Source organism: Alosa alosa, chromosome 19, assembly GCF_017589495.1.
Source record: "Alosa alosa isolate M-15738 ecotype Scorff River chromosome 19, AALO_Geno_1.1, whole genome shotgun sequence".
NCBI lineage: Eukaryota > Metazoa > Chordata > Actinopteri > Clupeiformes > Clupeidae > Alosa > Alosa alosa.
The window spans coordinates 13,675,621-13,703,362 of record NC_063207.1 but is presented as its reverse complement, the minus strand read 5'-3'; the positions used below and the strand labels follow the sequence as shown (position 1 = coordinate 13,703,362).

The 27,742-nt window shown below is 44.6% G+C and overlaps 1 protein-coding gene across 1 annotated transcript; it reads left to right on the top strand.

Annotated features, from left to right (window-relative positions):
• The first annotated feature begins 449 nt into the window (after positions 1-449).
• Positions 450-27,514, top strand: rps6ka5 (ribosomal protein S6 kinase, polypeptide 5). The gene is given in 18 exon segments (XM_048227491.1): positions 450-704; positions 4,155-4,226; positions 5,806-6,024; positions 6,912-7,027; positions 7,558-7,659; positions 8,662-8,745; positions 9,064-9,167; positions 9,290-9,440; positions 9,835-9,996; positions 12,240-12,368; positions 13,198-13,331; positions 13,596-13,689; positions 15,052-15,222; positions 19,221-19,278; positions 19,281-19,411; positions 23,547-23,706; positions 23,942-24,105; positions 25,432-27,514. Coding segments are annotated over 18 exon segments (2,469 nt in total). The 5' UTR covers positions 450-628; the 3' UTR covers positions 25,774-27,514.
• The last annotated feature ends 228 nt before the right edge of the window (positions 27,515-27,742 follow it).

The following is a 27,742-nucleotide window of genomic DNA, read 5'->3' as shown; positions in this document are numbered from 1 at the left end:
TGCACACTGCCTGGATGTACTTGGTCCTGCAGTTGTGTCAAGCGTTTCACAGAAGGGAAACAGAACTCACTTTGCTTTTATTCTCTTTAGAAAATCTTAAATTATGTATTATTAGTAGTACATTTATGTGGACTACTTTCCCTCACATCTGCTCTCGTCCAGCTATCGTGGGAGACATACAAGAGCCTGGAACCACTTATTAACATTTTTTGTAGGCTACTTGTCAAGTTGGCCTTCAACTGCAGTGCAGAATGTGGGCGTGGTCGATTATTTAATGTAGGCGGTGCTCCTCAATTTTCACACCAATGAGACAGAAGTAACATAGGACAGGAGGAGTGTCAAGTAAATGACAGTCCAGTTAGCCAACCATTAGGAACGAATTCGCCTAGCAACTCCAATAACCGTTCAATGAGGGCTGGGTTTTAAGGAATTCATTTAGTGATAGTAATGACAAGGATTCTAGCCTAGTATGCAAGTGTTTTGGACGATATCGGGCCGTTTTCGGCCTCTATTATTTTAACTATAGGTAATAGAATCGACAGTGTGCCATCAGCTCCTCGGTCATAGGGTAGTGTATAATTAAACCCAGTGAAAAACCCATACTATAAGCCTTCCGAGTAACGTTAAGATGCCGTCCACTTCGTTGGAAGGATCATCTCAAGAAGAAGGTGACCTGTTTACTGTGAAGCACGAGCTAAAAAATAGTAAGTGGAATATCATAAATATTTTTAATGTCTCCTTTTGGTTTTGGGACGTATGATCTGAGAATTAGTGCCATTGCCTATGTGGGAGAGGTTGTATTAGCAATGCTAGCAAGCCTGTGTATTGATAGTGAACTCCTTGGCACGGCTGAGTGAGTGCTACGTTAAATATTAAAACCAACAATAGCACAGTAATGTATGGGGCTCTTAACTCAAAGACAGCGGGTGATTTATAAACATATGTGTTCCTCTGAAAACTACATGAGACATGAACACGTGAAAGACGATGAACTCCGGTCATCCGATCTGACAGCTTCAGGCAATGTCAATGCTAGGTTGCTAGGTTAGCAGTCCAAAACTTGCGTAGCTTAATGGTAACTTACATTAGGTGTTATGAAGTGGAATTTAACAAGCAAGTGAAATATATTCAACTTCACTTGAGTTAACTGCAAGGCGAAAGCATGCAAAAGGGCGATTTTCAAACTAGTCGTTGATTGTGTCTTCTGCCAGCAAGCACACAGCACAGTTGAGTTACAAATTAGGTTACTATAATTGATTGATTACAAATGCATGTTTTTGGCACAAGGGAAATCACTACTACCGAGCCTGTTTCCAAGCGCTGCTTTCATGTAATTTTCGGAAAGTCAGCCTTGAGCAGTATTACCTGACCAAGTGCTATTAGACACTGCTTAGTGGCAATGGTTTTCTCTTTTGTTCAGCCAGGACTTTGGTAGATCTTTATAGTATTGCCTTCCTTGTAAATTTTGTCCAGCTTCCTGGTACATGTATTGTAAAATGACCTGATCATTTTAGATGGTGTGATTCATTTGCACAGCAGTGCAACACTTGGCCTTTAAATGGGGTTTAATTGCCACTGAGTACTGTTATTCTTTGGTGACACAGTCAGCCATTATCTTGACCCTTCAGTGACTAAGTCTGGTACTAAGAAAGTGCGGAGTTGTAGTGACTGTGTACTTACAGCACACATGTCCGTCTTGAGATGTTGGGTGACCGGTAAGGGCTCCATCACAATGGGCTCACAACGGGCTCCATCACAATGTGCAAAATGCACGTTCTTTTTGCCTGTTCCTAATCCTAATTTCTAATAGGCAAATAGGCTTTGTCCTTGTTTAGATATTTATAGGCTAGGAGATGATTGTTATTGTGAGTATAGCATGAACAAGCATCATTCTCTCTTTTATTTCTCTCGTTCTTCCCTCAGCCACTCCCCTTCTGATTTGCTCCTCTCCTCTCCTTTTTTTCTGTTAAGAGTTGTCATCATAATGCTGGAACTTGACCCACTTTGGCTTTTGTGTCTGTCTGAAACAAGGACGGAGAGGCAACAGTGGTAGAAACTACATGTCTAGATGCTCTTTAGGTTTCCAGATGTGCTCATTGCTCAATCAAATTGGTCTCACAAACCCGTTGATATGAGGCATGGCACCAGTCTGCCAAGCATCTAATTCCTAATACTACCCACGATGCCGAATGCCAGTAGAAGCAGATAGCCATATGTCCCCACCTCCCACCCAGCCAGTCCTACTGTTAGGTCTAGCCCAAGCAGTGCTGTCACGCAGCAGGGGAGCAATGCTGAATGGCCTTGCTGCGAGTGCTATTAATAACTCGTTAATTTCCCACAGGGCCCCAGGAGTGGGTGATGGGGGTGTTGTGCAACATGAGCCATAAGTTTTGTTTGAGTCCCACACTCCTGGCAGGTACAACAGAGAGTGTTGCTGACTATGGGTACAGCATTGCGTTTTTTGGCCCAAGTGTGTATGTGTCTGGGAGTGTGTCTGTGTGTGTAGAGATGATGAGGCAACAATTTAGTCAGAGATGTGGAACAGATTGCTTGTGTGCGAGTGAGAGGAATGTCTTTTGCTGATCTATCAGATTTTGCACACACACACACACACACACACACACACACACACACACACACACACACACACACACACACACACACACACACACACAAACACACAATATACACAGAGAGATATGGCTCTCTGAGTGAGATCATGCTGTCTCCCTGCACGGTCAACAACAACAACAACAACAACAACTGCACGTCTGGGGGCGTTCACTCCAGTGCCCTGCACCAGGACACGGACACATGGGGAAACATGTGCTCTTGCTGGCGCTCGAGAGCGCACTCTCACGCATGCTCTCCCAGAGACATAAAGCGGCTCTCACATGCTCACATGCACCTCTATACTCAGAACACCCACTCCGATGCATACATGCATGACTGCTACTCCACATTCCTGTGCGCTCACCAAAGTTAAGTCATTGCATTGCATAGCATTTATCACACGCATGCCCTATATAATGCATATAATGGGCAACAAAATGCTTTGAATGAGACTTTGTGTACACTAGAAGAACATTGCTCTGTATCAGTGATGGCCTCTTTCTTTTCTTAGTCAATCTTCTAGGAAGTGAAAGCTATTTATTTTGGACAAAGCATGCTTGTCCATGAGAAATGCACTCACCCCCCACACACATGCAAATAAAAAGCACACTGTGCTTTCAGCTTGTTATTAGGGCTTTCTGAAGTGTGCGTGCCTAGAACGGTGTCAAACACCAGACAGGGAAAGGAAGTCAGTTCAGATCTCTGATAACATTTCTTGGGTGCCAAAAGTAATTTAAGAACAGTCAGCATAATTTTATGTCAGAGAACTTTAGCATGTGCATTCCATTCAGTGTGTGTTCCATTCATACCATTCAGAACATAGATATTATTAGGCATTATAATATCTGATTCAGAACATGTTCATGTTCAATCCATAGCATTTAGAACATGTTCAGTTAGACCCTGTGAGGCAGACCATCTCTCATCAGTCTTTAAAACCTGTAATGAGCCATGCTTGAAGCGGTGTAGGCAGTGAGTTTGCCTCGAAACAATTGTGCAGGCGTTAAACAATAAATGGTTAATTGGTGCTAGGGTATACTAGATGAGGGTTTTGAATTGTGATGATGTGCTGCTCAAGCATGCACTCCTAATGAAATCCATGCCCTTGAAGGCATAGAGGAGAGGAAACGCAGGCAAACGAAGGCAAGAGATAACAGAGCATTTCCACTCGCTTTTGTGTCTTCCTCTACAGTCGTACATATGCTTGCATCATTCATGATGGTCTCATAATGAGCCGTATTTGTGGACACGGCAGCTTTTTCTGCAGAATGTTGCTTCAGAGTGAGATGGGACAAGATTCTGTTAGCAGTCAGAGTCACTGTGACCACATTAGTGAAGACCTAGAGGTGTCATGTTAGGAGAAGCCACATACAGCTTAGAGCAGTTGCTTTCTCTCAGTAACGTTGGGTCATGCTTTTTCATAAATTGTTCAAGCAGCAAATTGTTGTACTTGGAACAGGGAGTAATCTCTGCTCTGGTAATACAGCACTGCTCCTTACACCTCTCTCTCTCTCTCTCTCTCTCTCTCTCTCTCTCCTCAGCCAACCTCACAGGCCATGTGGAGAGAGTCGGCATTGAGAATTTCGAGCTCCTGAAAGTCCTCGGCACTGGAGGTGAGTGACAGCTGGGCCCAGTGACTGGAGTCTGAAGCACAGAGCACAGAGTGCTTGGCTTCGACCCCGGTTGCTTTGTGATTACTGACCTGCTGTGAGATGAGGCCAAGAGGATTTAAGTCAGATAAGAGGCACTCCAGAGAGATAGTGCAGAGGCACTCCGTATGATCGTGTAGCTTCACAAAGTGTGTCCTTTGATTATCTTTTGAAGACTTACAGGGGACACAGGCAAGCACTCTCACCTTATAGAGTTGGAAACTGTGGAATGTAAACATCTCAGGTGTCTGACTGCACATTTATTCATTTGCTTTTCATTATTCAGAGAATAGGAACTATTACCATTGTTATGTTGTTTAAAAAGGGGTGTGTGAAACAGCTGTTAATTTCTTGATGAATTACCAGTGTTTTTGACATCCTCAAGTTCCTCATACAATTGTCTCTTTCATGCTGTTTCCCTTTACATGTTTTTGCAGTTTTTAATGAATGTTGCAATAGTCATTCATAGTTCTTCATAATAAAGACTGTCTGCAGTCTGTCATGCAGGTTGTTTCCCCCCCCACCCCCGTACTGTTATAGCCTAGTAAATTATTGATGAACATTATGGACCCCCTGCATTGCCTTTTACTGTTGTTGTCTCTGTCACTTCATATCCACACGGCCATATTTAGTAGTGCTCTATGGCAACACTTTTGAGGCATTAGCCACTGGGTTACAAAATGACCTGTCGACAGTGAAACCGCTAAGCTTCCGTCACTGCCAGTCTTACCGCCCTCAACTGGACAAGAGACTGGATGAAGAAGTAGCTATAGACCGTGGCCGTAGTGCTAGAGACTGACAGGGGAGGACGGGGAGCCACCCTTCTCTCTGTAGGCACTAAAGGAGCAGATTCTCCCTTGAGCTGGTCTACGTGCCAGCGTTGTGCTGCTGGAGACTAGCCCAGGCCCCACTGTCGTTGTTCGCGCTGATTGTTCTGGTCAGGCCCGCGGAGTCCTATTCTGATTTGGTGGGGCATACAAAACGACTCACACTTGTGCTATGCTGGCGAGGCCGACGATGAAGCAATCAGTTTTTACCAGTTCCCCCGGGCATTGCTTGATATGTAAAAAGTTCCTCTTGTGGTCAGCTCTCTACCTCAGATTTAAGAGCAGGGTTTTTAAATAGCTTTATGCCTCTTTATGCCGCTTCATAGTGCTTAATTAAGCTAGCACTATGCGTTTCCCCCTGATAAACCACTTTTCCCTCCACTACCTCTCACCCTCTCTGAAGACCATCTTCTTTGGCTGTAGCTCATGATTTACACATTAAGAGGCATCTATCTCAGTCAGACTCAATTGATGTACTGTTTAGCTTAAGGATATTCCAGATTATGATAAAATGTTTCTCTTCTACTGCCAGCAAATCATATGGCTCCCTATCTCTTCTACTGCCAGCAAATCATATGGCTCCCTATCTCTTAAGTTCACTCATACCCTGTGGCATCACACTCCTATTTTGAAATATGTTTTTTAAGGTCTATTACACAAAAGGTTTCTGCTAAACAACCATACGTATCCATAGCCCTAATCATGCCCTGTTGTAGCGTATGGTAAGGTGTTCTTGGTGAGGAAGGTGAGTGGCCATGACGCGGGGAAGCTGTACGCCATGAAGGTCCTGAAGAAGGCCACCATCATCCAGAAAGCCAAGACGGCAGAGCACACACGTACTGAGCGGCACGTGCTGGAGCACATCCGCCAGTCGCCCTTCCTCGTCACCCTCCACTACGCCTTCCAGACAGACACCAAGCTCCACCTCATCCTGGGTAAACACACACACACACACACACACACACACACACACACACACACACACACACACACACACACACACACACATATTCTTTTTTCCACTATGCCTTCCAGACAGACACCAAGCTCATCCTCATCCTGGATATACAAACACACACACACACACACACACCCTGGGCTGCCATAATAATGATGCCACTAAATGCTTTATTGTCCTTACAGTGTGTACATTTGTCCTTTCCAAATAAATAAAAAGGGGTTGATGTTTAATCTCATGTTAATTATTATCGGAGACTTACAGTTTAAGCTTTTGCATATTCGGCTGTTGCTGCTGGTGTAGATTTCCTCTGTCTCCATCCTACGTTCTGTATATGCTGGGTTAAGGTTAGCTGTGGGATATATAGTTATTTTTTATAGTTGAGATCTGGCAGGATATTTCCTGCAATGGAAACCATGTTGGGATGATTGATGTGACTCTTTTGGGTAATCAGAGGATGATAATAATGCTACTAATGTGCTATTACAACGGAACAGTGGAATGCAAATATTCATGAGTACACTCCATTGTAGAACAGAAAGCATCCAGCTCAATTCGGAACACTTTGTTGTACTGAGGGCTTTGTTAGTGAGCTTGCCACAGGAAGAGTATGAAGGTCATAACCGGTTGGTGTTCCTTATCCCCTTCTCTGTGCTTGTCTTGACAAGCCTGTATAATGACTACCTTTTATAAGAACATTCTGACCCTTCCTGCTGAGATCGAGAGCATCCTAAATACAAATAGCACCAGAAGTAGTGCTGATATTGCAGCTATTCAGGTTAAACAGGTACTCTGAAGCACTGTTTATGCAAAATATACCAAAGTAAAGTGAGGTGTGTTCACATACTGTCGCCCACTTTACAGATTATGTGAATGGAGGGGAGCTCTTCACACACCTGGTCCAGAGGGTCCACTTCAAAGAGCAGGAGGTGGCGCTGTACAGTGGCGAGATTGTGTTGGCCCTGGAACATCTGCACAAGGTCAGGGGTCATCTGTTTCAGCTGGACTTCAGTCTTACACGATATGCTCTTAGAACTGTCTAGGAGGCATTCTTCTTAATTCTTCCTATTTCGTTCTTATAACATTCCTCCAGATTCTGGTAATAAATAGTTCAGAAGAGCATTCCAAAGCATTAATGGTGATGCTTTTATAACTGTTGCATTTCAAATAATATCGTCGGGGCGGCATGCTGTAGCCTGTAAAGTTGTGGGTTCTATTACCAGCTCCCAGCGTAGTGGTTAAAGAGCTGGGCTAGCATACAGTAAAGATGTAAACAATAAAGTTGAATTTAATATAATCTAATACAGTAACCTGTAAAGTTGTGGGTTCAACTCCCAGCTTCTACCATTGTGCCCTTGAGTACACCGGTAGAAGCCAGGATGCCAGTTGCTCCCAGGACAGTGGCCCTTGTAATATAAATGACCTATGTAAGTCACTTTGGATAGATGAAATGCTAAATGAATCAATGTAAATCTTCCATTTTCTTTTAAATCTTTCCTTTTTCACCCAGTTGGGGATTGTGTACCGGGACTTGAAGCTGGAGAACATCCTCTTGGACTCCTGTGGTCACATCGTCCTCACAGACTTCGGCCTCAGCAAAGAGTTCCACGAAGTAAGAACACTTGACCATTTTTCAGTTTTGGCTTCCACACCAGTTTTTTACAATACTTACAACATTACAACATTGCTTTCTGCCTCTGGCCACTCTAAACGAAGCCTAGCCCATAAACCACAGGGCTGACCACAAGTTCCCCCACCCTGATATGGACTCTGATCCTGTCTGGCTGCCTGAGCGCAGTATGCAGACGTTCAGTATTGGTCATTAATCAGCTAATGTTTAGACGTCCATTAGAACGTATATGAATGGCCAGACAAGCAGGCTCTGGCCAAAAGTCACATTGAGAGGAGGTTTGTGCTGGTGTGGGTTTGTTTGTTGTAGACAGAGAGAGGTAAGGCTGTTTGAGTTGTTGTAGAGAGACCGGGAGGCTCATTGCCTTGCTAATGGAGAAGTGTTTACTTTTACTCATAGCCACCCAGAGTGTGTGTGTGTGTGTGTGTGTGTGTGTGTGTGTGTGTGTGTGTGTGTGTCTGTGTGTGTCTGTGTGTCTGTATGTGGGAGAGAGAGAGATAGATGAAGGGAGAGAATGTGAATGCTGGGCAGAAGAAGGCGTGGGGAGTGTGCATACAAAACAGCCAGAGGAGATATCAGAGCATTCTTGGCCCAGTAAAATTTGGACAGCTTTCAGTTTTTTTTTATATATTAAAAAACAAGCCTTCATTATAAAAATAACTGACTCAGGAGTTTGCGCAACCAAAAATAAATTCCTTCAGCTTTTCCTGTCTGCCCAGCAGAATCGCAGCTGATGCCATATTTCCCAGAATACTGCATCACCTCTCCAGTGGAGGTGTGATGTGCAATGGCACTAGGTTAGTGTCATATAGGGCACACTCTGTAGTAGTTAGAACATGCAGTATAACCCGATAATGACATTGCTTGTGTGTGTGTGTGTGTGTGTGTGTGTGTGTGTGTGTGTGTGCCTTTATGTATTTTATGTCTCTGTTTTCATTTGTGTGTGTGTGTCCCTGTGTGTGTCTGTGTGTGTTCTGTTTCTAGGTAGAGCGAGCGTACTCTGTGTGTGGGACCATTGAATACATGGCCCCAGAGATTGTGGAGGGAGGAGAATCAGGTCACGACAAGGTCAGATATGCATATAAACAACTCTATCATCATATGCTCCACTTAGCTGAAGTATGTGTGTGTGTGTGTGTGTGTGTGTGTGTGTGTGTCTGTGCGTGTGTGTCTGTGCGTGTGTGTGCAGTGGCAGTAAGATGTGTGATGGGTTAAGTTTGTGTGTATATGTGTGTCAGACAATGAGTTAAAGTGTGTGTACAGCATACAAAATAGATGAATGTATTTGCATTGCAAGCTGTATAACTGAGATGCTGTGTGTGCGTGTGTGTGTGTGTGTGTGTGTGTGTGTGTGTGTGTGTGTGTGTGTGTGTGCACGTGTTGCAGGCAGTGGACTGGTGGAGTTTGGGTGTGCTGATGTATGAGCTGCTGACGGGAGGCTCCCCCTTCACTGTGGACGGAGATGAGAACTCCCACTCCGACATCGCCAAGTAAGCACACACACACACACACACACACACACACACACAGACACTTACACATCACCTCTGCACACATTCACTCACCCCACCACGTGTCTCAGAGACCATGTCTTTTTGTCTGTCTCACACAGGCGCATCCTCAAGAAGGAGCCTCCCTTCCCCCAGGACATGAGTCCCCTAGCCAAAGACATCATGCAGAGGTTCCTCATCAAAGACCCAAAGAAGAGGCTGGGTTCTGGGCCTTCAGGGGCCCAGGCTGTGAAAAGTCACCCCTTCTACCAGGTGTGCAGATCACAGTGATCGAAGAATGAATGACGCACCTATACTCATACACACATTTTTATTCACTGATATTCACTCATATCCATCATGTAGATTCACACATATCACTATATCATAAGAACACTCATCCTGAATATCAGATAATCTCACACCTAACCTGTGATCTTGTAGGCCATTTATCATTTTATACATATAAGATGACAAAAAATATTTATTCCTATTTAATTGCCCCACTACATTATACAGATGTAATTAATTAGTACAGATTTCAGTGCCTGCCCTACTCATGTGAGTGCATATTGCTATATATTACCTTACTTTAAAATCAACGCATAAATATATCTGTATTTATATAAGAGGAGCACATTACTAATTAGCATACCTTCACATGCAGAAAATCAATTGGGAAGATCTTGCAGCAAAGAAGGTTCCGGCTCCCTTCAAGCCTGTGATCCGGGATGAGCTGGATGTCAGCAACTTTGCCGAGGAGTTCACAGAGATGGATCCCACCTACTCCCCAGCAGCCCTGCCACAGAACTGTGGCCGCATCTTCCAGGTGAGCAGGATACACCAATAGTGTGTGTGTCTGTGTGTGTCTATCTGTGTCTATGTGTGTCTGTCTGTGTGTTTTTGTGTGTTTTTGTGTCTCTCTGTGTCTGCCTGTGTGTGTGTGCCTGTGTGTGTCTGTATGTGTCTGTGTATGTCTCTGTGTGTGTGTGTATGTGTGTGTGTGTGTGTGTGTGTGTATATTTATGGGTTTCATTTCACCTCCTCGCCTCGCGCTGCCCTGGAGTATCGAAATGAGTGTAATAGTGATAGCTGGTTGTAGCAGGTATCATCACTCCCCCAAATTCCCTCTCCCTCTAATGGAGGTGTTTTGAAGGCCAGCGGTTTAAATCTCTCCATCGATCTGCATTCATTCTTTTGATGGACATGATGATTGAAGCTGACGAAAACAACAGTGATGAGGATGATGATGATGATGATGATGATAATTCTGCTGCTACTACTGCTGTTTGATGAAGAACAAGCACTGTAATTGGCTGGACTGTCTGGGCTCCCCGTCTAGCCGGAGTCAAGGCCAGGTAGACCCCCACCCCACCCCACCCCACCCCCCTCCCTTCAAATCAGACGAGCCGCGGGGTGCTGGTAAAGTTAGCATGTAATTACAGCCACGCTCGCCAGCCTTCCAGCCATCCACCCACCCACCAAGCCGCCTGCCCGTCTGCCTGCCTGCCTGGAGGGTGAGGAGCACCAGTGGTGAATGGGCGAGGGAGTGGCCTTTCTGGAGGAGCCTTTTGAGCTGCTGGAGTGTGGCCCCTGGCACTCCTGAGCCAGCTGATGTGCGTGGCGGTGGAGGTGGCGGAGCCTGAATGGGCCACCGGGCGCGTGATTGCCTTCTGGATGCTCCAGCCGCCTCCTCAATAACCCGCAGCACACCCCCCTCCCCACCACCCACCCCCATTACAGCGTGGCGCGCACAGCACTTCAAAATGAGAGGTTCGCGTAACCACGTCTGAAAACCTCTGATTGCCAACTTCATCTCACGCCTCGTCTGGCTTTTTGTCTTCATTTTAAAAAACCTGTGAGCATTTTTAGCCATTTCTTTAATTAATTATTTATTTATTTACCTCTACTTAATTTCTTACTTCTCCTTTTAATTTGCCTGGGGCAGGTTTTTTTGTGTGTGCGCATGATGCCTGTGATTATTGCCTTAGTGTTTGTGTCGTGTCAGTCCTTCTCTTTTCTCCTCCACATATATTTATCTAATGTGTACCCAGTCGCCTGCCGTATACGCATACGCAAACTAAATGAAGTCACATTATAAGACCAAGATGTCATCTGTGAAGCGCCGCAATCACATGCCGCAGCTTAGCAATTAAGAGCGCTTTCATTGCTCCATCCTTCCGGCCAGCCGTCTCTTCCATTTCTCTGTAGTTAGTCACAGCTGTGTGTGTGTGTCTGTGTGTGTGTGTGTGTGTGTGTGTGTGTCTGTGTGTGTGTGTGAGAGTGAGAGTAGAATTAATACCACCTCAGAGTCTCTCCCCGTAGCCAAAAATAGACGGCGGGGCTGGCTGAGTGCAAGACGCTGCGAGGAAATAAAAATGGACGCCATTGTGGGAAGCGTGCGATGACACAAATGTGTGAAGACAGCAGATGTGTCCCCACAACTCTCCCGATTTGTCAACACACACTCTTCAGGGCTGAGATGCAGTCACTGGAAGACCGGTCACCCATGCCCATAGAGTCTGAAGGAGATGCCCTCATTAGATGCTAAAATGGTCAATCTGCTAGCCTTAAATCCTCTAATGTCTTTTTTTTTTTTTTTTGCTCCCTTCAGAGATGTCGTTGGTATGGTTTTAGAGATGTAGATGGTATCAGTGATGAGCATGGCAGTGAGCTGAAACGAGGAGAGGAAGTGGTTGAGGCATACTGGCAGCCACATAGTCACCAGAGACTTTGAAGCCGCAACTGGGAGGCATTATGCTTTTCTCTAGGGAGAGGCGGTCTCGATGAAAGCCTTGTAGTTGCTGGAGCCCTTGCAGTAATGTGTTAATGATGCTGGCAGAATTTCTCCTTTATGTCAGCTACTCTCTTTTATAGCAGGTTTTTTATTGTTGCATTCCTTGGTATAGTCACTCGTAAAACACTCATAGATTTGTTATGGGAGTTAAATGAGATGTGTACAGTTAACATTCACACCTGAGAACGTTTTGATAATGCTGTGTGTGTGTGTGTGTGTGTGTGTGTGTGTGTGTGTGTGTGTGTGTGTGTGTGTGTGTGTGTGTGTGTTTCCAGGGCTACTCGTTCATGAGTCCCTCCATCCTGTTCAAGAGGAACGTGGTGATGGACGACCCTATCCAGCTGTGTGGAGGAGGAGCGGACAGGCCGGGCTCGGCTGCTGTGGCCCGCAGCGCCATGATTAAGGTGACCCGCACACGCCATCTCCTGTCTTTCACTCACTCAACCAACAATCCGTCTCTACCTTTAGTTCTTTCTTCTTCTATCCATCCACCCATTTCTATCCATCCATTCCTATTTCTTTATCCGCCTCTGTGTCCCCTCCTCCCATTCGCCCATCTTGTACAAACCGAATATCTCTCTGCCTATCCATTTCTCACCACACTGTGGTCCATCAGCTTGGATGGTGAGCAAAAGACCTTCTGAACCTGCACCCAGACTACTGAGTCAGACTCCGGTGGGGTGGTGGTAGCGTAGTGGTTAAGGAGCTGGGCTAGCATGCAGTAACCTTTTAAAGTTGTGGGTTCAATACCCGTCTTCCACCTTGAGCAAGGCACTTAACCCTGAGTTACTCTGGGGACAGTGGCCCTATAATTGACATATGTAAGGACAATATAAATGACAATATGCTTTGGATAGAAGCGTCTTCTAAATGAATAAATGTAAATGTTCTCTTCAGTAGTCTCAAGAGGAAGGAAGCAGATGATACTTTCACTCTGACTTCTCTCTGGGGAAGTGTCAGCGTGTGGGGATGAATCTTAAAGTGTCTGATTGAGACAGATAGAGTCTGAAGGCAGCACACAGGGGCAATGGCGATAAAGGTCAAAAGCCTTGTTTGTGTGTTTGTTTGTTCACAACAGTCTACAGGCCTTAGGGATATTTGTTGATGTCAGCTTGATCAGTTATTTGAAGCCATGGTGCGTGGGGTCTTTTGATTATTTCTCTGGATGTGCAGTTTTATGCGTGCATATGTACTAAAACCTTTTACAACGCCCTGTCTCACTGTTTTGGCCAGGACTCGCCGTTCTACCTAAACTATGAGGTGGACCTGAAGGAGTCAGCTCTGGGCGAAGGCAGCTTCTCCATCTGCAGGCGGTGCACCCACAAGAAGACGGGGCAAAGCTACGCCGTCAAGATCGTCAGTAAGAGGTGATGGCAGCTTCAATAAAGACTAGACCGCACAGGTCAAGCCTGCAGGACAGGTTCTGTTGTAATAACAGTCCACTTTTGCCAGTGTTGAGAGACTCGGCTTGATTTTTGCACAAGTTCAACACTAAAGATAAATAACTTATTATAGATGTGCAATATAATAATAATAGTTATAAACAGTGACAATAATTGACAAATATTATTATTTTATTTTTAATTATTCTTAAATCATTTAAATTTTTAAAAAAAAATGTTTTTCTGAAGGATGGAGGCCCAGTCGCAGAAGGAGATGGCAGCTCTGAAATTGTGCGATGGGCATCCGAACATCGTTAAGCTGCATGAAATTTACCATGACCAGGTGAGGTTTCATGTTTTTCCTTTTTAGCACTCCCTTTCCTCTTCATGCCATTCACTGTGGTCAAGCAAACAGTATGTTATCAATGGCTTGCTTACAGTGTCTCTTGTTAATGGTCCACACTGTTTAGGCGTTTGGAAAAAGTGCCCTTGAAAAACAGATTTTGTGTCAGATGCTCCTTCTAATGATCAGACCGGTTTGAAAGATGCACATTTTAAATCGAGTGCCTCACTAGTGCAGTTTTTGCAGTCCAAAACCCTCTGTGTCTGTGTTAGTGGTGTATGTATTAGAGTTATTTTTTTTAACCCTCCATAGAATTTTATTGTAGTGCATGGAGGCCAATCTCCCCTGTACCCTCTACTGTTACAGGCACACACATAGGCACACACACACACGCACACACATGTGCACACACACACACGCACACACACACACACACACACACACACACAAACAGCGCCACAGGCTTACTTATGTGGTGTACCAATCTAGGGCACAGTCAGAGAAATCAAAACCTTTTCCTTTTCCTTTTGAGGTGCCCTACATTCCTATTTATTTATTTATTTATTTATTTATTTATTTATTTATTCGCGTGTTTATTGCGGTTAATTGCCCTCTTAATTGACATGGGTTGAATCTGTGTTCAGACCTGGGAAGGCACTTGAAAGACTGTTCTGGAAGACTGGGCTGGAAGGCATCCATTGTGTTCAGAGAGAGATGGAGACTGGGACCGTCAGATTGTGCCTCTTAAATTAGGTCATCAGTACTCGGTGTGTTTTGGCCGATGCATGTTAACATTATCACCACCATTTCTTTGAGTAATGTAGCCTATATAGTCCAATTACCCAAATTGCATCTCTTTTGCCTTGTGATGTGATGCAGCCTAAGGTCTATGTGGCTTGAAATCTGGACGCACAGGGGTGGGTTGTGAGTGATTGTTGCCAGGAGGCAGTAAAGACCAGACTAATGTCTCTTATGTGTCTCTTAACTGTCTATTTGTTCCTTTACCTTTTTCTTTTTAGTGTTTCTCATGTAGTCTTTTAATGGTTATGTGCTTTTGTGATCATGTTTTGAGCATATGGAGGCAGGATTTCAATCTTTTTGAATTTCAATATTGGGTTAGGAAACCTGCTAAAACCTTCTGTGTGTGTGTCTGTCTGTCTGTCTGTCTGTCTTTATGTGTGTGTGTGTGTGTGTGTGTGTGTGCGTCTGTCTGTCTGTCTTTGTGTGTTTATCTGTGTGCGTGTGCATACATCTGCCTGCCTGTGTGTGCATGTGAATGTGTGTGTGTGTGTGTGTGTGTGTGTGTGTGTGTGTGTGTGTGTGTGTGTGTGTGTGTGTGTGTGTGTGTGCTGATTTCTCCAGCTGCATACGTACCTGGTGTTGGAGCTGCTGCGGGGAGGGGAATTGCTGGAGCGCATTCGGCAGAAGCAGCACTTCAGCGAGACGGAGGCCAGCCGCATCATGAGGCGCCTGGTGTCCGCCGTCAGCCACATGCACGACGTCGGCGTGGTGCACCGAGACCTCAAGCCTGAGGTGATAAAATATATATATACACACACACACACACACACACACACACACACACACACACCACCTCTGTCAAACATTGAAACTATATTTCATGGTTGTAGAGCCAGTAGTTTTTCCATAATTCTGTTTAACGGTACATGCGAATAAACAAACTGCACCGAAAAGTAATTATTTCAGCTAAACCCATAGGCCTCATTATTTATGAGTGCTCAGCGAAGCGTATAGGTCATATAGGTTTAGTCAGATTTTTTTTTTTTTTTTTTTTTTTTTTTTTTTTTCGCATGCCCAAATTTCCGTCCAATGATTCCCGGTACCGCGAAACTTGGTGGGCATGTAACCCCACATGGATAGCATGGAACCATTGTTTTCGTTTTGATTTTGTATCCCCTCGCTGGACTGGACCCCGAAAGGAGGTAGGGCAGACACAGTTTTCTGTGAATATCTCAAAAACCGTAGGGTTTAGGAGGACCATTTTTTTTTTTAATGTTGATCTCAAGGGGCCATGTCAACCCATTCCATAACCACTCATTTCATGTATAAGCCACCTAGTTAAACACAAAAAAAGTAAAAATGAGGTGTTGTAATTGAAGGTATCTGTGACCTAACATAGTCAAAACTGCACGAAATTGGAAGTGTAGGATCATTATGACGCCCTCTGTATGCACGCCAAGTTTTGTGGAATTCCGTTCATGGGGGGCCACACAATAAATTAATTTATGTTACTATACACCAACTGGCCTGTAGGTGGCGGAGACAGTTTTCTGTGAATATCTCAAGAACCGTAGGGCCTAGGAGGTCCACCTTTTTTTGTTTGTTGGTCTTAAGGGGCATGTCAACCCATCCCATTACCACTTATTTCATGTATAGCGCCACCTAGTTAAAAATTAAAAAGCAAAAAATTAGGTGTTTTCATTACAATATCTCTGGCTGACAAGGTCAAAACTGCACGAAATTAAAAGTGTAGGATCATTATGACACCCTCTGAATGCATGCCAAGTTTTGTGTACTTTCGGTCATGGGGGCCTTACAATAAAATAATTTATGTGTACATTTAGTGGCGTACACCAACAAAGATTCGGGACACTGAAAGACCGGGGTACACAAAACTTGGTGGGCATGTACCCCACATGGATAGCATGGAACCGTCATTTTTTCGTTTTGATCTGCAGCCCCCGCTGGACTGGACCCCGAAAGGAGGGTAGGGCAGACACAGTTCTCTGTGAATCTTTTTTTATGGTATGTTGGTCTCAAGGGCCCACATCAACCTGGCTCATAATCACTCATTTGTGATTTGCACCCAACCCCTGGTAAAAATGAAAATGCCATATTATTCTGCTTTAATAGCCCTATCTTCAGTTAAGATGTTCAGAACTGCACCAAATTTTATGTGTATGATTGACCTGGCATTCTCTGGGGGTCTGGGGGGTATGCCAAGTTTAAGTAGAATTTCATCCATGGGGGTCTAAAAAATTAGGTTATGTGTACATTTAGTGACTGTACACTCATTGGCCTGTAAATGGCGGTGCACACATATAAACATGCACACACACAGGCACCCACATACTATTGGTATTAGAGCGGCCCGATACATAATTACAAATTCAGTAGGATCAAAAGAAAGCCAAAATAAATATTCTTCATCATCATCATCATCATGGCTGCATTTTCAGTATTGGCGATAAGTAGTGTTTGTCCACTAGATGACATCGTTGCAGTGAGAGGCGTAATTTTGTTGGAAGTTAAAAGTGGGTTGGAAAAACAATGGACACTTCCTACAAGGACTGTAATTTACACAGCGAACATCTAATAAGGACAGGGCGATGTTCACATGAAGTGTAATTCCCATTTCTTCTTGAAGCGAAATAAATCTGAGGATGTTTATCGGACATGCTTGGTTTTACTGCAGATGCGTTAATCTTGTAATATCAATAAGGACCTAGGTAATGTTACCGTTAAGCGTTGGTTGAGTGATGGAGGCCCATTTGATTGATTGCATTTGTAGAAAACTATAAATGCGGTTATTCCAAGCAAATTGATAGCAGCACTGTTTGTATCTTTCGACTGTCATTTATTGCACGTGCTACAAAATCATTCTGTGCAATGGAAGATTTACCAACGTTTCACCCGGTCTGATACAGTTTTGCCTATACATGCATTGAGACTGAGGCGCCTGTTTATTTTTGTTTTTCAGTGCGTGCAGGGTGTGAGAGGGGAATCGATGCTTTGATTCCAGCTTGGTAGTTGTAGTCTGTGAAATTAAAAAGCACGTTGTGAAGTATCAAACAATGACACCTTCATTTCATTATGGCTGCTTTAGCAACACACCTTAACTACATTGTAGTGGGTCCCATTTAGAAGTGGCTACTTCATTAAGGCTTTCCTTGACTCATGGAATCGTGAATGTTATTACAACTTTCATATGATATGGCAGTTTAAGTCTGCTTGATACTGTAAATTAAGTAAGCCATTGGTTTCAAATGAGATTTTATTTGTGTAAGCCAGCATAGCCTATTGACAATTTATGTTGTAAATAGGCCTACCTTATAATCCTACCTGTAGCTTAGGGGAGCTAACAGCTTTCTATTAGGATCTAGTTTGTTAGTTACAGTTTTGTCATAACTCCCTGATGCATTTTTGCATTTAGAATAGCCAGAGCGTGTATATCTCAATCTGAAAATTAAACAATGTCGGGTGCCTATGGACTAGGCTGGGTGAACCCACCTGATCTGCCTACTATTTATTTTTGATTTCTTAAAAGATTGAGCTTGGTCTGATGAAAGCCAGACTAGCCATGGACCTCAGTTACACAATGCAAGGGAACATGAATCAGCCTATATTTGCACGAACAATAACGGACAACAGCTCTTCAACTTTGGCCCGTTAAAATGTGTATGAACAGTCTAGCGGCGCGCATTTCATCAAGGCCCATTTGGACATGTCAGTTATTTGCACCACTGGTTATATGTAAAACAGCATTTCGTTTCAGACTACTGTTACTTAATTTGTGCATTGACAATAAAATTATTACATGAACTAAAGATGACTAAAATCTTATGTAGAAGAAGAAACATTCAAAAAAATCCATCCATCCAAAAAAATGACCTTTGTTTTTGATAGCTGTTGAAAACGACATGGAACTGACAGAGATGTTTTTTTATAAATACATAAAAAATAAATAAATAACATTATGCTGATACCTTTTGCTTTTCCCAAATACAATGTAGCCTACAGGTGTAAGTGACCTTTCATCAATCCAGTTGCAATGGACGAACTGTGATGAACTGCCCTACTTGTGATTGTTTAGAGATTTTAAAGGTTTTATAACAATGCTACATCTTCTTTGGCTATTCTACAATCTATTCACCTTTTCAGCACCAGTAGGCTACTTTCTGTGCAGCCGCACACACACACTCAGGCATGCCAAACAAGCATACACAAAAGTTTCAAGAGTGGGGGATGGAGTAAAATATGGAGACAAATTGAAGTGTGATTTATTTTCGCGGAATGGATGTACAAGACTGAGCGGCGGTCATATTTTGTACCGCTATGCGGTACATCTAGTTATACCTGCCACGACAATGACGATTTCTGCAATTGGTATTCATTTTTACCTTTAGGTCCCCACACACACACACACACACACACACACACACACACACACACACACACACACACACACACACACACATACACACACACAGAAGCAGTCACATGCCCCTTACAAAGCGAGACGAATGGAGAAACACTTCATCTGTGTTCACATGGATGATTACACATCTCGCATGTTCCGCACTCCCGTTCATGTCGTGCTGTTGCGTACACATACTGTATGTTAGTGTATTTCCACCATGTTCACACACACACACACACACACACACACACACACAACAACTTGGATATCCGTTGCACAAACATGCATGCATGGCAAATGTATTTATATCACTTGTACATGATCCAGTTGAGCCACCTCTGATCGTGACCCATTTCGCTCCTGCTCACAGAACCTGCTGTTCACGGATGATGGTGAACACTCGGAGATCAAGGTGATCGACTTTGGCTTCGCCGGCTCAAGCCCCCTGACAACCAGCTGCTGAAGACGCCCTGCTTCACCCTGCAGTACGCCGCGCCTGAGATCCTCACCTACGATGGCTATGATGAGTCCTGCGACCTCTGGAGCCTAGGGGTCATCCTGGTGAGCCCTAGGGGTTTGTCATCTGTGTGTCTGGTGTCTCATCCTGTGTCTGTGTGTGTGTGTGTGTGTGTGTGTGTGTGTGTGTGTGTGTGTGTGTGTTTGCGCGCAAAATTGGACAGCCAAAGGTACCATAAGTAGGTCTCATTTTCTATCTGTTCAGGTAGTGATTCACTGCAGTTTGCTATTACTACTTGAGAAGTTATGAACTCCCATTCACCTGTTTATATTTTGGATAAACATATGTTATAGAGATTTTACATCACATTACTGACCTGTTGTTTCAAACCTTAGTACAGTTAGTCCCAGTTATGAGGAAAAGTGAATTTCCATTGTGCTGTGGTGAAGTTAACTCCCCTGCTATAAAGGACTACATGCCATTTTAATTCCAAAGAAGTTTGATAAATCCCTGGATGTGTGTTGGAATGAGGGGGAAAAAGGAAGGGAAGTAATGAATAATGGCAAAACAATTACTTTTAAATAAAGTTAGTGCCCCCTAACATCCGCTCTAAATGTTTGATCAACGTCACAGAGGCCTAGTGAAAGGACGCCAGTATGGCCATAGATCACAGTAGCGTGTTTGTGGGACAGGACACGGGCGCGGTCTGTTGCACAATCTGCAGATGCCCCTTTGATGTAAATGATGCTCCAAGTTAAAGGTGTAGTCAGGTTTTTTTTTACGCGATTTCAAGCCCATACAATTTTTTTTTTGTCACATTCAGTAATCATCTTCTCACGACCGCTAGCTGCCCATTTTGTGAGCACACTGTAAAAATATCAGGTCTCTGTAGGCAGCCCAGGCTCCAAATACTGGAAACAAGCAAAGTGGGGGCAGCCTGTCCCCCAAACAAAAACGTAACCCTTCATGGAATTTCTCTGGGAATACTGAAGGTAGGGGTGAGCTACCTCTCTGGCGTGTATCGTTTGGTCCTTGGTTAAAATGTACGTTTTTTTGCACAAAAGCGTCTGCTAATAAATTTAGATATAAACATAAACACAAACAAACACGACTTCCTGTGCAATCCCTGACTGCACCTTTAAATAATATAATGCCTCCTCTGGCAGTTGACCAATCAGGGATTGCACTTTTCATCTCTGTATCAGCTTATAGTTTGCTTTTGTCTGGTGTGGTCAGGGTGTTCCTTAAAGCTGCAGTTGGCAAGTCTGACAGATTGAGGGGACTTAGCCAAAATTTTTAAAGTTTACAACTCTCATGCCCCTCCCCCACTACCACCGAGCACCCTCTCATCGAGTTTGTGCTCGCCAAATCCAGTCTGCCAGACTGCACCAGGCTGTGATTGATAGTCAGATCTCACACAGCCCTGTTCTGATTGGACCAGAAGAACCAGGAGCTGTGGATTTTTTCAAAACAAATAACAGGCTCTAGGTGGAGTGCGGGTTTTTTTCTAAAACCGGCTGATTTATGTTGTTCTGTCGGAGCATAGTGTCGGTTTCAGTAAATATGATTTAAAAAATCTTGCCAACTGCAGCTTTAACTGTCACAATTGGAAATGTTCTAGCCACTTCTGAAGATGCTTCTAACATGCAAGTTTCTAACATGCGAGTTTGAGTCTTTGGTTGACAGTCCATCAGGCTGAATAGAATGATTAGAAAATGTCTAACAAAATGTCTAAATGTAGCCCATGGAATAGCAGATGCTTTCACCCATGCAAAGTTGTTATGATCAATTTAGGGATCAATTTTTTTAAGCAATACTTGTAGTTGGATGGATATGGTAGGCCTTTTTGAGCCATTTTGTGTGGGAAAGTGTGTGTGTGTGTGTGTGTGTGTGTGTGTGTGTGTGGTTCTTTCTGTGTGCGCTTGTGTGTACCATATTTACTTCCACTTGACCTGTACTAGAGTCTAGATGGGGTCTAGCTGGCTTTGCACTCATGCATCCACATAGTAGATCTGAGATCTCCTGTCCCTCCAAGAGGCCCTGACCCTCCAGGTCAACCCCCAGGCCTGCGTGCTGGCGCCCCTGATAGCAGGCTGGCTGGGAGCACTGGGCTCCAGCAGGACCCTCAGGGAGTGAAGCTCCAGAGCGAGCCAGACAGCAGGGGCCTCTGGCCCCCACAGCCAGGCCAACGGGACAGGGGCCCTCTCCCACACGAAGGGAGAGGGAGAGAGAGAGAGATTGTGTGGGAGTGTGTGGGAGTGTGTTCCCGTGTGTGGGTGTGATCTGCTTGACTAATCCTGCATGTTGAGCTGCGTCCTCTTCTGTGCCTCTGCTTCAGGCTTGTCTGTCTGAGAGCATCACATCAGAGCACGCAAGCCAGTGCAGCACAGAACGCACAACAGCGCTGCTCCTCCCCTGCCCTCGGGGAGATGCACACACCACAGGTCACACACACACACTGTGTGTGTGTGTGTGTGTGTGTGTGTGTGTGTGTGTGTGTGTGTGTGAGATGGACCACTATCTAGGGACATGTTTTAAAGGAATATGAGGGAAGTGTGTGAATAGAATAGCAAAGAGGAGAGAAGAGGAGAGAAGAGAGACAGAAAGACAGAGAGAGTGTCCAACATGTATTTGACAAAGCATGACCCGGTGACCACAGTTAGTCTGTCCAGTTTTATGAGGTGGCAGTAGGAGCGCTCCTCTCATGGGACAGTCTTCCCCACAGGGGCTTTCAGCCTGAACACACTGTGTACACACACACACACACACACACACACACACACACACACACACACACACACACACACACACTTTTCATACTATATACACAGACACTGCGCACACTCACACTTTTCAAACTACACAGAGCACACACACAGCACACACACACACACACACACACTTTTCATACTATATACACAGACACTGCGCACACTCACACTTTTCAAACTACACACAGCACACACACACAGCACACACAGCACACACAGCACACACAGCACACACACACACACACACACACACACACACACACACACACACACACGCACACACACACATACTCACACACTCACACACACACACACATACTCAGTCACTCTACACATGCGGTCTCTCTGCCCTGCCTCCACTTCCCCACTCACCCTCTTTAGTTGAGCCATTTCATGTTTTCTGAAATGGCTCCTCAGACAGAAGGGCCATTGGGCTGGCTCAGACCTCAGCGAGAATGCTAAATTGCCTCTGTGAGGGACGGCTATTATTATTGGTTTTGTTATTCATGTGCAAATGATGATGGTGTTGGCCAGACTCATTCGGGCCCAGTGGAGTTAGCCGGAGATGACAAACATGCTCTGTTCACAGAGCGTAACCGTCGTGAGCAATGACAATTCATGGCAAATGCCCGCTCAAAGAGCAGACTCAATGAACAAAATTTGCTGAGAAGGAAATCAAAAATTACTAGCTGGCCCAGGAAATAAACATGTTTGTACAGTACATATAAGTGTTTTTCATGAAAATAAATCACAGTAATGGCCATGGGTGACTAAAGGAGCACTCCTGCTGAGGACGCAGTGGAGCGAACGCTGCTGTGCCCTGTGAAGGGTTTCTCCAGACTGGGGGAACTTGTTTGTCTGGTGCTACTGGTTTAGATTTGGACACAGGGGAACAATGTGCTCTGTGTAGGCCCCGACATGATGAGCATTATGACATGTGCATCACTCTCCCAAAACGGTGACGGTCACTTAAAACTGGCCGTGCTGGTCATTTGCGTAAAGTCTTCCCAGCTTTGTCTGGTACGGCTGCAGTGTTCAGGTAATTCTAACACACCTCGCTAATCAAGGGGTATTAAGAGATGTGATGTGCGGGGTGTACAGGAGTAAACCTGCAGTGTGACTACTCCCCCTCAAGCAACAGGGTTGACGAGAACAGTGTGTGCAAATTCGCCTCTGCCAGGGAACATGAAGTGATGTTCCAAGTTACTGGGTCAAGGCGGCAGCAGTAGGCTGGAGCATACGTGATGTGATTTGTCTTATTGCTTATTTGTGTGCAGAATCTAGGTCTGAGAGCATGTGACTTGGCTGTGAGGCATTGTGAGCTACCTAGTAAACCCTGAGAGATTATACTACGATGTTGCCAATGTGCCTGAATAAACAGTCTTCTCTTACACTCCTGTGTGTGTGTGTGTGTGTGTGTGTGTGTGTGTGTGTGTGTGTTGTGTGTGTGTGTGTGTGTGTGTTCCAGTACACCATGCTGTCGGGCCAGGTGCCCTTCCAATGCCAGGAGAAGAGCTTGACCCACACGAGCGCCGAGGAGATCATGAGGAAGATTAAGCAGGGCGACTTCTCTTTCGAGGGGGAGGCCTGGAAGAGTGTCTCCCAGCAGGCCAAGGACCTGATCCAAGGTGAGGGGTAGACCTGGACTGTCTGGGAAAGCACCGAGCTCTTCAGAGAGACTGATGTAATCATCTGTTCTCACATTGAATGTTGAGCATGCTATTTCTGGATCGTGGAACATGATCTCTCACACACAACCACACACACAGAACTGGTTTTTCAAGGAACCACTGTAATCTTATTGTGTGCAAGTGTGTTAATGTGTGTTTGCGTGTGTGTGTGTGTGTGTGTGTGTGTGTGTAGAGCTCCTGACGGTGGACCCAAACAAGCGGATAAAGATGTGCGGTCTGCGCTACAACGCCTGGCTGCAGGACGACAGCCAGCTCTCGTCCAACCCCCTCATGACGCCGGACATCCTGGGCTCGTCCACCGCCTCGGTGCACACCTGTGTTAAAGCCACCTTCAACGTAAGGGAGCGAGGGGGCTGCAGAGGGAGGGGCAGAAGGGTGTGAGGTGGAGGGATTGGGGAGTGGAGGGTGTGGAGTTCTGGGAAAATGCCATAAAACCATCCCACCTGGATTTTGGTCAAGAAAAAAAAAAAACTCTTGATAAAGAAATTTTGATAATAAAAACGTAACATAAAGTAAACGTAAAAAGTAATACAGAAATTCCATGACTTTTATTGTGGAAATATTACTGTAATAATGTAGAACAATTGTGGGAAATCTTTGAATTTTTTTGTTGTTGCAAGCTCACAAATTCCTGGAGGAATTGGTATTAGTTTGTGGAGCCGTTTATGTTTACCGTGTAGGGTAGAAAGGGGGCTGGAAGGCAGAGGGAGGATGTGAGATGAGGGAACAGGACCAGACATGGATGGAATGAAAACAAATATGTCACTGGCTGTTTCTCAAAGTCGAGGATCCTTGAGGATTCATGCTTGGTAGAGCTGAGCCCTTCCGAGTCAAGTCCTTCAAAGACGAGACAAGGCTTCTTCTTAGCATTCGAAAAACACACAATGGAACAGACTAGCGAGTGTGTAGGAAGCTGCAGGTGTGCATCATTGAAAATCATGCCTCCTGCCGCCTTCTTTTTGAAAAACGTTTTCGTTTCTTTTCGTTTCTTTTTGTTTTTTTGTTTGCTAAAACAATTTACAGAGCAGCAACCATTAAGCTGATTTACTGATTAGCTTTCAATCGCTCTCATTGGAAAAGGTATAAATACCCTTCCTTAATGCCTTCTTTACACGATTACGGTGTGAGAGTTCAAAGTTGTCAAAATGACCTGGGCCTATACTTCATTTAGGCTATTTGACATCGTGACAATAAAGACAATGTTTACATTTAAATACATAGTGACCTGCCTTGTTTAGTACAGATCTTAAATCCTCTAATAAATGTGTGCACAGGATTGTGGGTGTTCCCAGCACACTGAGGATACACACATGCATCCTCGAAAATTTGGAAAAACAAAGTACTTCGTCCTTGGTAGAATTTGATGGATGCTTGACATTGGAACAGTACTTCGGCTGAGTTCAATGACGTAGCATCTTTGAAAAGGCCGCCGTTGATTATGCTTCCTTGACTTTGGGAAACGGTGACTGTTTACTTTCTCTTGAGGATAGATCAGCATCACGGCCAAGTTGTTTATGAAATTACGAGCCAGAATTAGCCAATTATGAATTATTTTGTTTCAAGAAGACCATTTAGAGACTGTCACTTAGCCATTTAGACACTGTCAATGTGTCCAGTCCGCCCTGACGTGTGTCTGACCCATGTGCTTGGCGTCTCCCTCAGGCCTTCAACAAGGTGAAGCGCCAGGGCTTCCGGCTGCAGACGGTGGACAAAGCGCCGCTGGCCAAGCGACGGAAGATGAAGAAGACCAGCACAAGCACGGACACGCGGAGCAGCTCCAGCGAGAGCACGCACTCCTCCTCCTCCTCCTCGCAGTCCCACGACAAGCTCTCCCCCGCCATGGGGCTCGCCGACGGGGCAGCGGAGTCCGCGCCGCGCCCCTCCACCAGCACGTCGCTGGCTCTCTGCCCCGAGGAGGAGAAGGTGGCGGGGGGGAAAGGGCTGGAGGAGGAAGACGAGGAGGAGGAGGATGGGCGAGGATCTCACCAGCCTACACCGCTCTGAGCGAGGTCTTCCAGCATGGGTTCTGGTGACCACAGCAGGGCTTTTTCTTTTCCCTCAGATGGGGGGTGTCCTCCCTGGGGACTGACCGCCTGGCCCCACCATCCTTAACCTCCATAGTAGAAACCTCGACTGCATGCGCTGTCGCCTTCAGCCAGCATGCATGAACATGCACACGCCTCCCTGCAAAAATACAAACAAAAAAACAAACAAACAAACAAAACAAAAAAACAAAAAGCAAAACACATCACACAGGTCAAATGCATGCCAGGAGCCGGAGTCTCCCACGCTTCGTTCACCTTTAGCAATAGGCTCGTTTTCCACCAGCAGACTGAATGGTTCCAAGCAGGTTGCCACAGAATCAAACTGCGTGGCACTGTTCTCCTTGGCTCCGTTTGGTTTACCTTAAGGTAGAGGTGTGTAGCTGTTCGCTGATTGGTTACTTCATCTAGCACGCATTTATTGTCAGCCATTCAGGTTGAGGAAAGACGGTGACAAATCAAAGACCAAAACTAGTTCAGAATACAGCAACAGTTCATCATGGTGTAGTCTGAGTGAGGAACAAAGGAGATGAGTGTGCTGTGGTACGCAAGGGACAGGCAGCTGACCCAGTGTGTCCTGCAATCGGATTTTTTTAAGGTACTTGCTAGTTCATAGCAGCTCAACTGAGGGACACAAAGGTACTGTCACAACCGTACCCACAATTCTGTATTGGTGTGCCGTTATTCGTACAACAGTACAACATCGCCGTAGTAACCATTCAGCCCATGGTGGAAATAATAGAGCTAATAATATCAGGCCAGACCACTCCAACAGTGACTTCATCAGGGAAACGTGTCTGTGTGTGTTCTGCTACGGGGTTGCGTTTATGCGCCTATGTGTACATGAGTATACATGTGTGTCTGTGCCCAGCAGCATGCTAACGGTCTGCTGTTGCACGCGTGGCATTGCAGAGGCAAGTTGTCACAGTGCCATCCTTTCACCTTGGCAGTGTGTAAGAGTGCCAGGTCGCATACACACACACACACACACACACACACACACACACACACACACACACAGGATCAGCTAATTAAATGAAAAGGCTGATTTGGAGATCAAAAAGGGACGAAAAACAATTAGAGTGAAGTGATTTCTGCTGTGCTTTTTTAAACAGCACAGAGAGCTAGTAACTTCTAGCCAAGATAAACATGTACAGAAAGGAAAATGGCATATTTATTGAAGATTTCTATACAAAGAGAGTTTTTTTTTTATATGATGACAATTGTTATATATGTTAACTTATATCTGTGGTATACTTGGCATATCTGGTTGTTTTGAGGGAGGGGAGGGGTCCTTTGTGAAATGTTGAAAAAAAATTAAGGTTTTATTTTTCAAAATAATGTTTTAGATTGTGCCCTATATGTGCCATAATATTTAATATTTACCTGATCCATTATGTCAGTGAGTTTAGTCTTTTTAACTGAAAATGTTTTAGGGTGTTTGTAAAAACCACGTGTGAGTAAGTCTACATAAGTTTAACACATACATTCATAATTTTAGTGATGTTACAACCATAGTGAAATGATGTGGTCATCTTGTCTGAGATTTGTTTGTTGTTTCAATGTGATTTCTTCTATGCAGAATGCAATCTATGCCCTTGAATTTCACATCAAAATCTGTCAAGACCTTTCCAGAGAGCAAAAATATTTGTTTGGAATTGTTATGTGTCCATAACAACAGTAATCAGTAATGGCAGTAATCATTTTCCTGACTAGCCCGTGTCCTGTGACCCATATGAGTGAGTATATCTGTACTTCTAGAGGATATCTTAGTCAGAGACAAAATGGTCTTGGATAGAGTTATAAGTATAAGTATATATACTCTTTTGATCCCGTGAGGGAAATTTGGTCTCTGCATTTATCCCAATCCGTGAATTAGTGAAACACACTCAGCACACAGTGAACACACAGTGAGGTGAAGCACACACTAA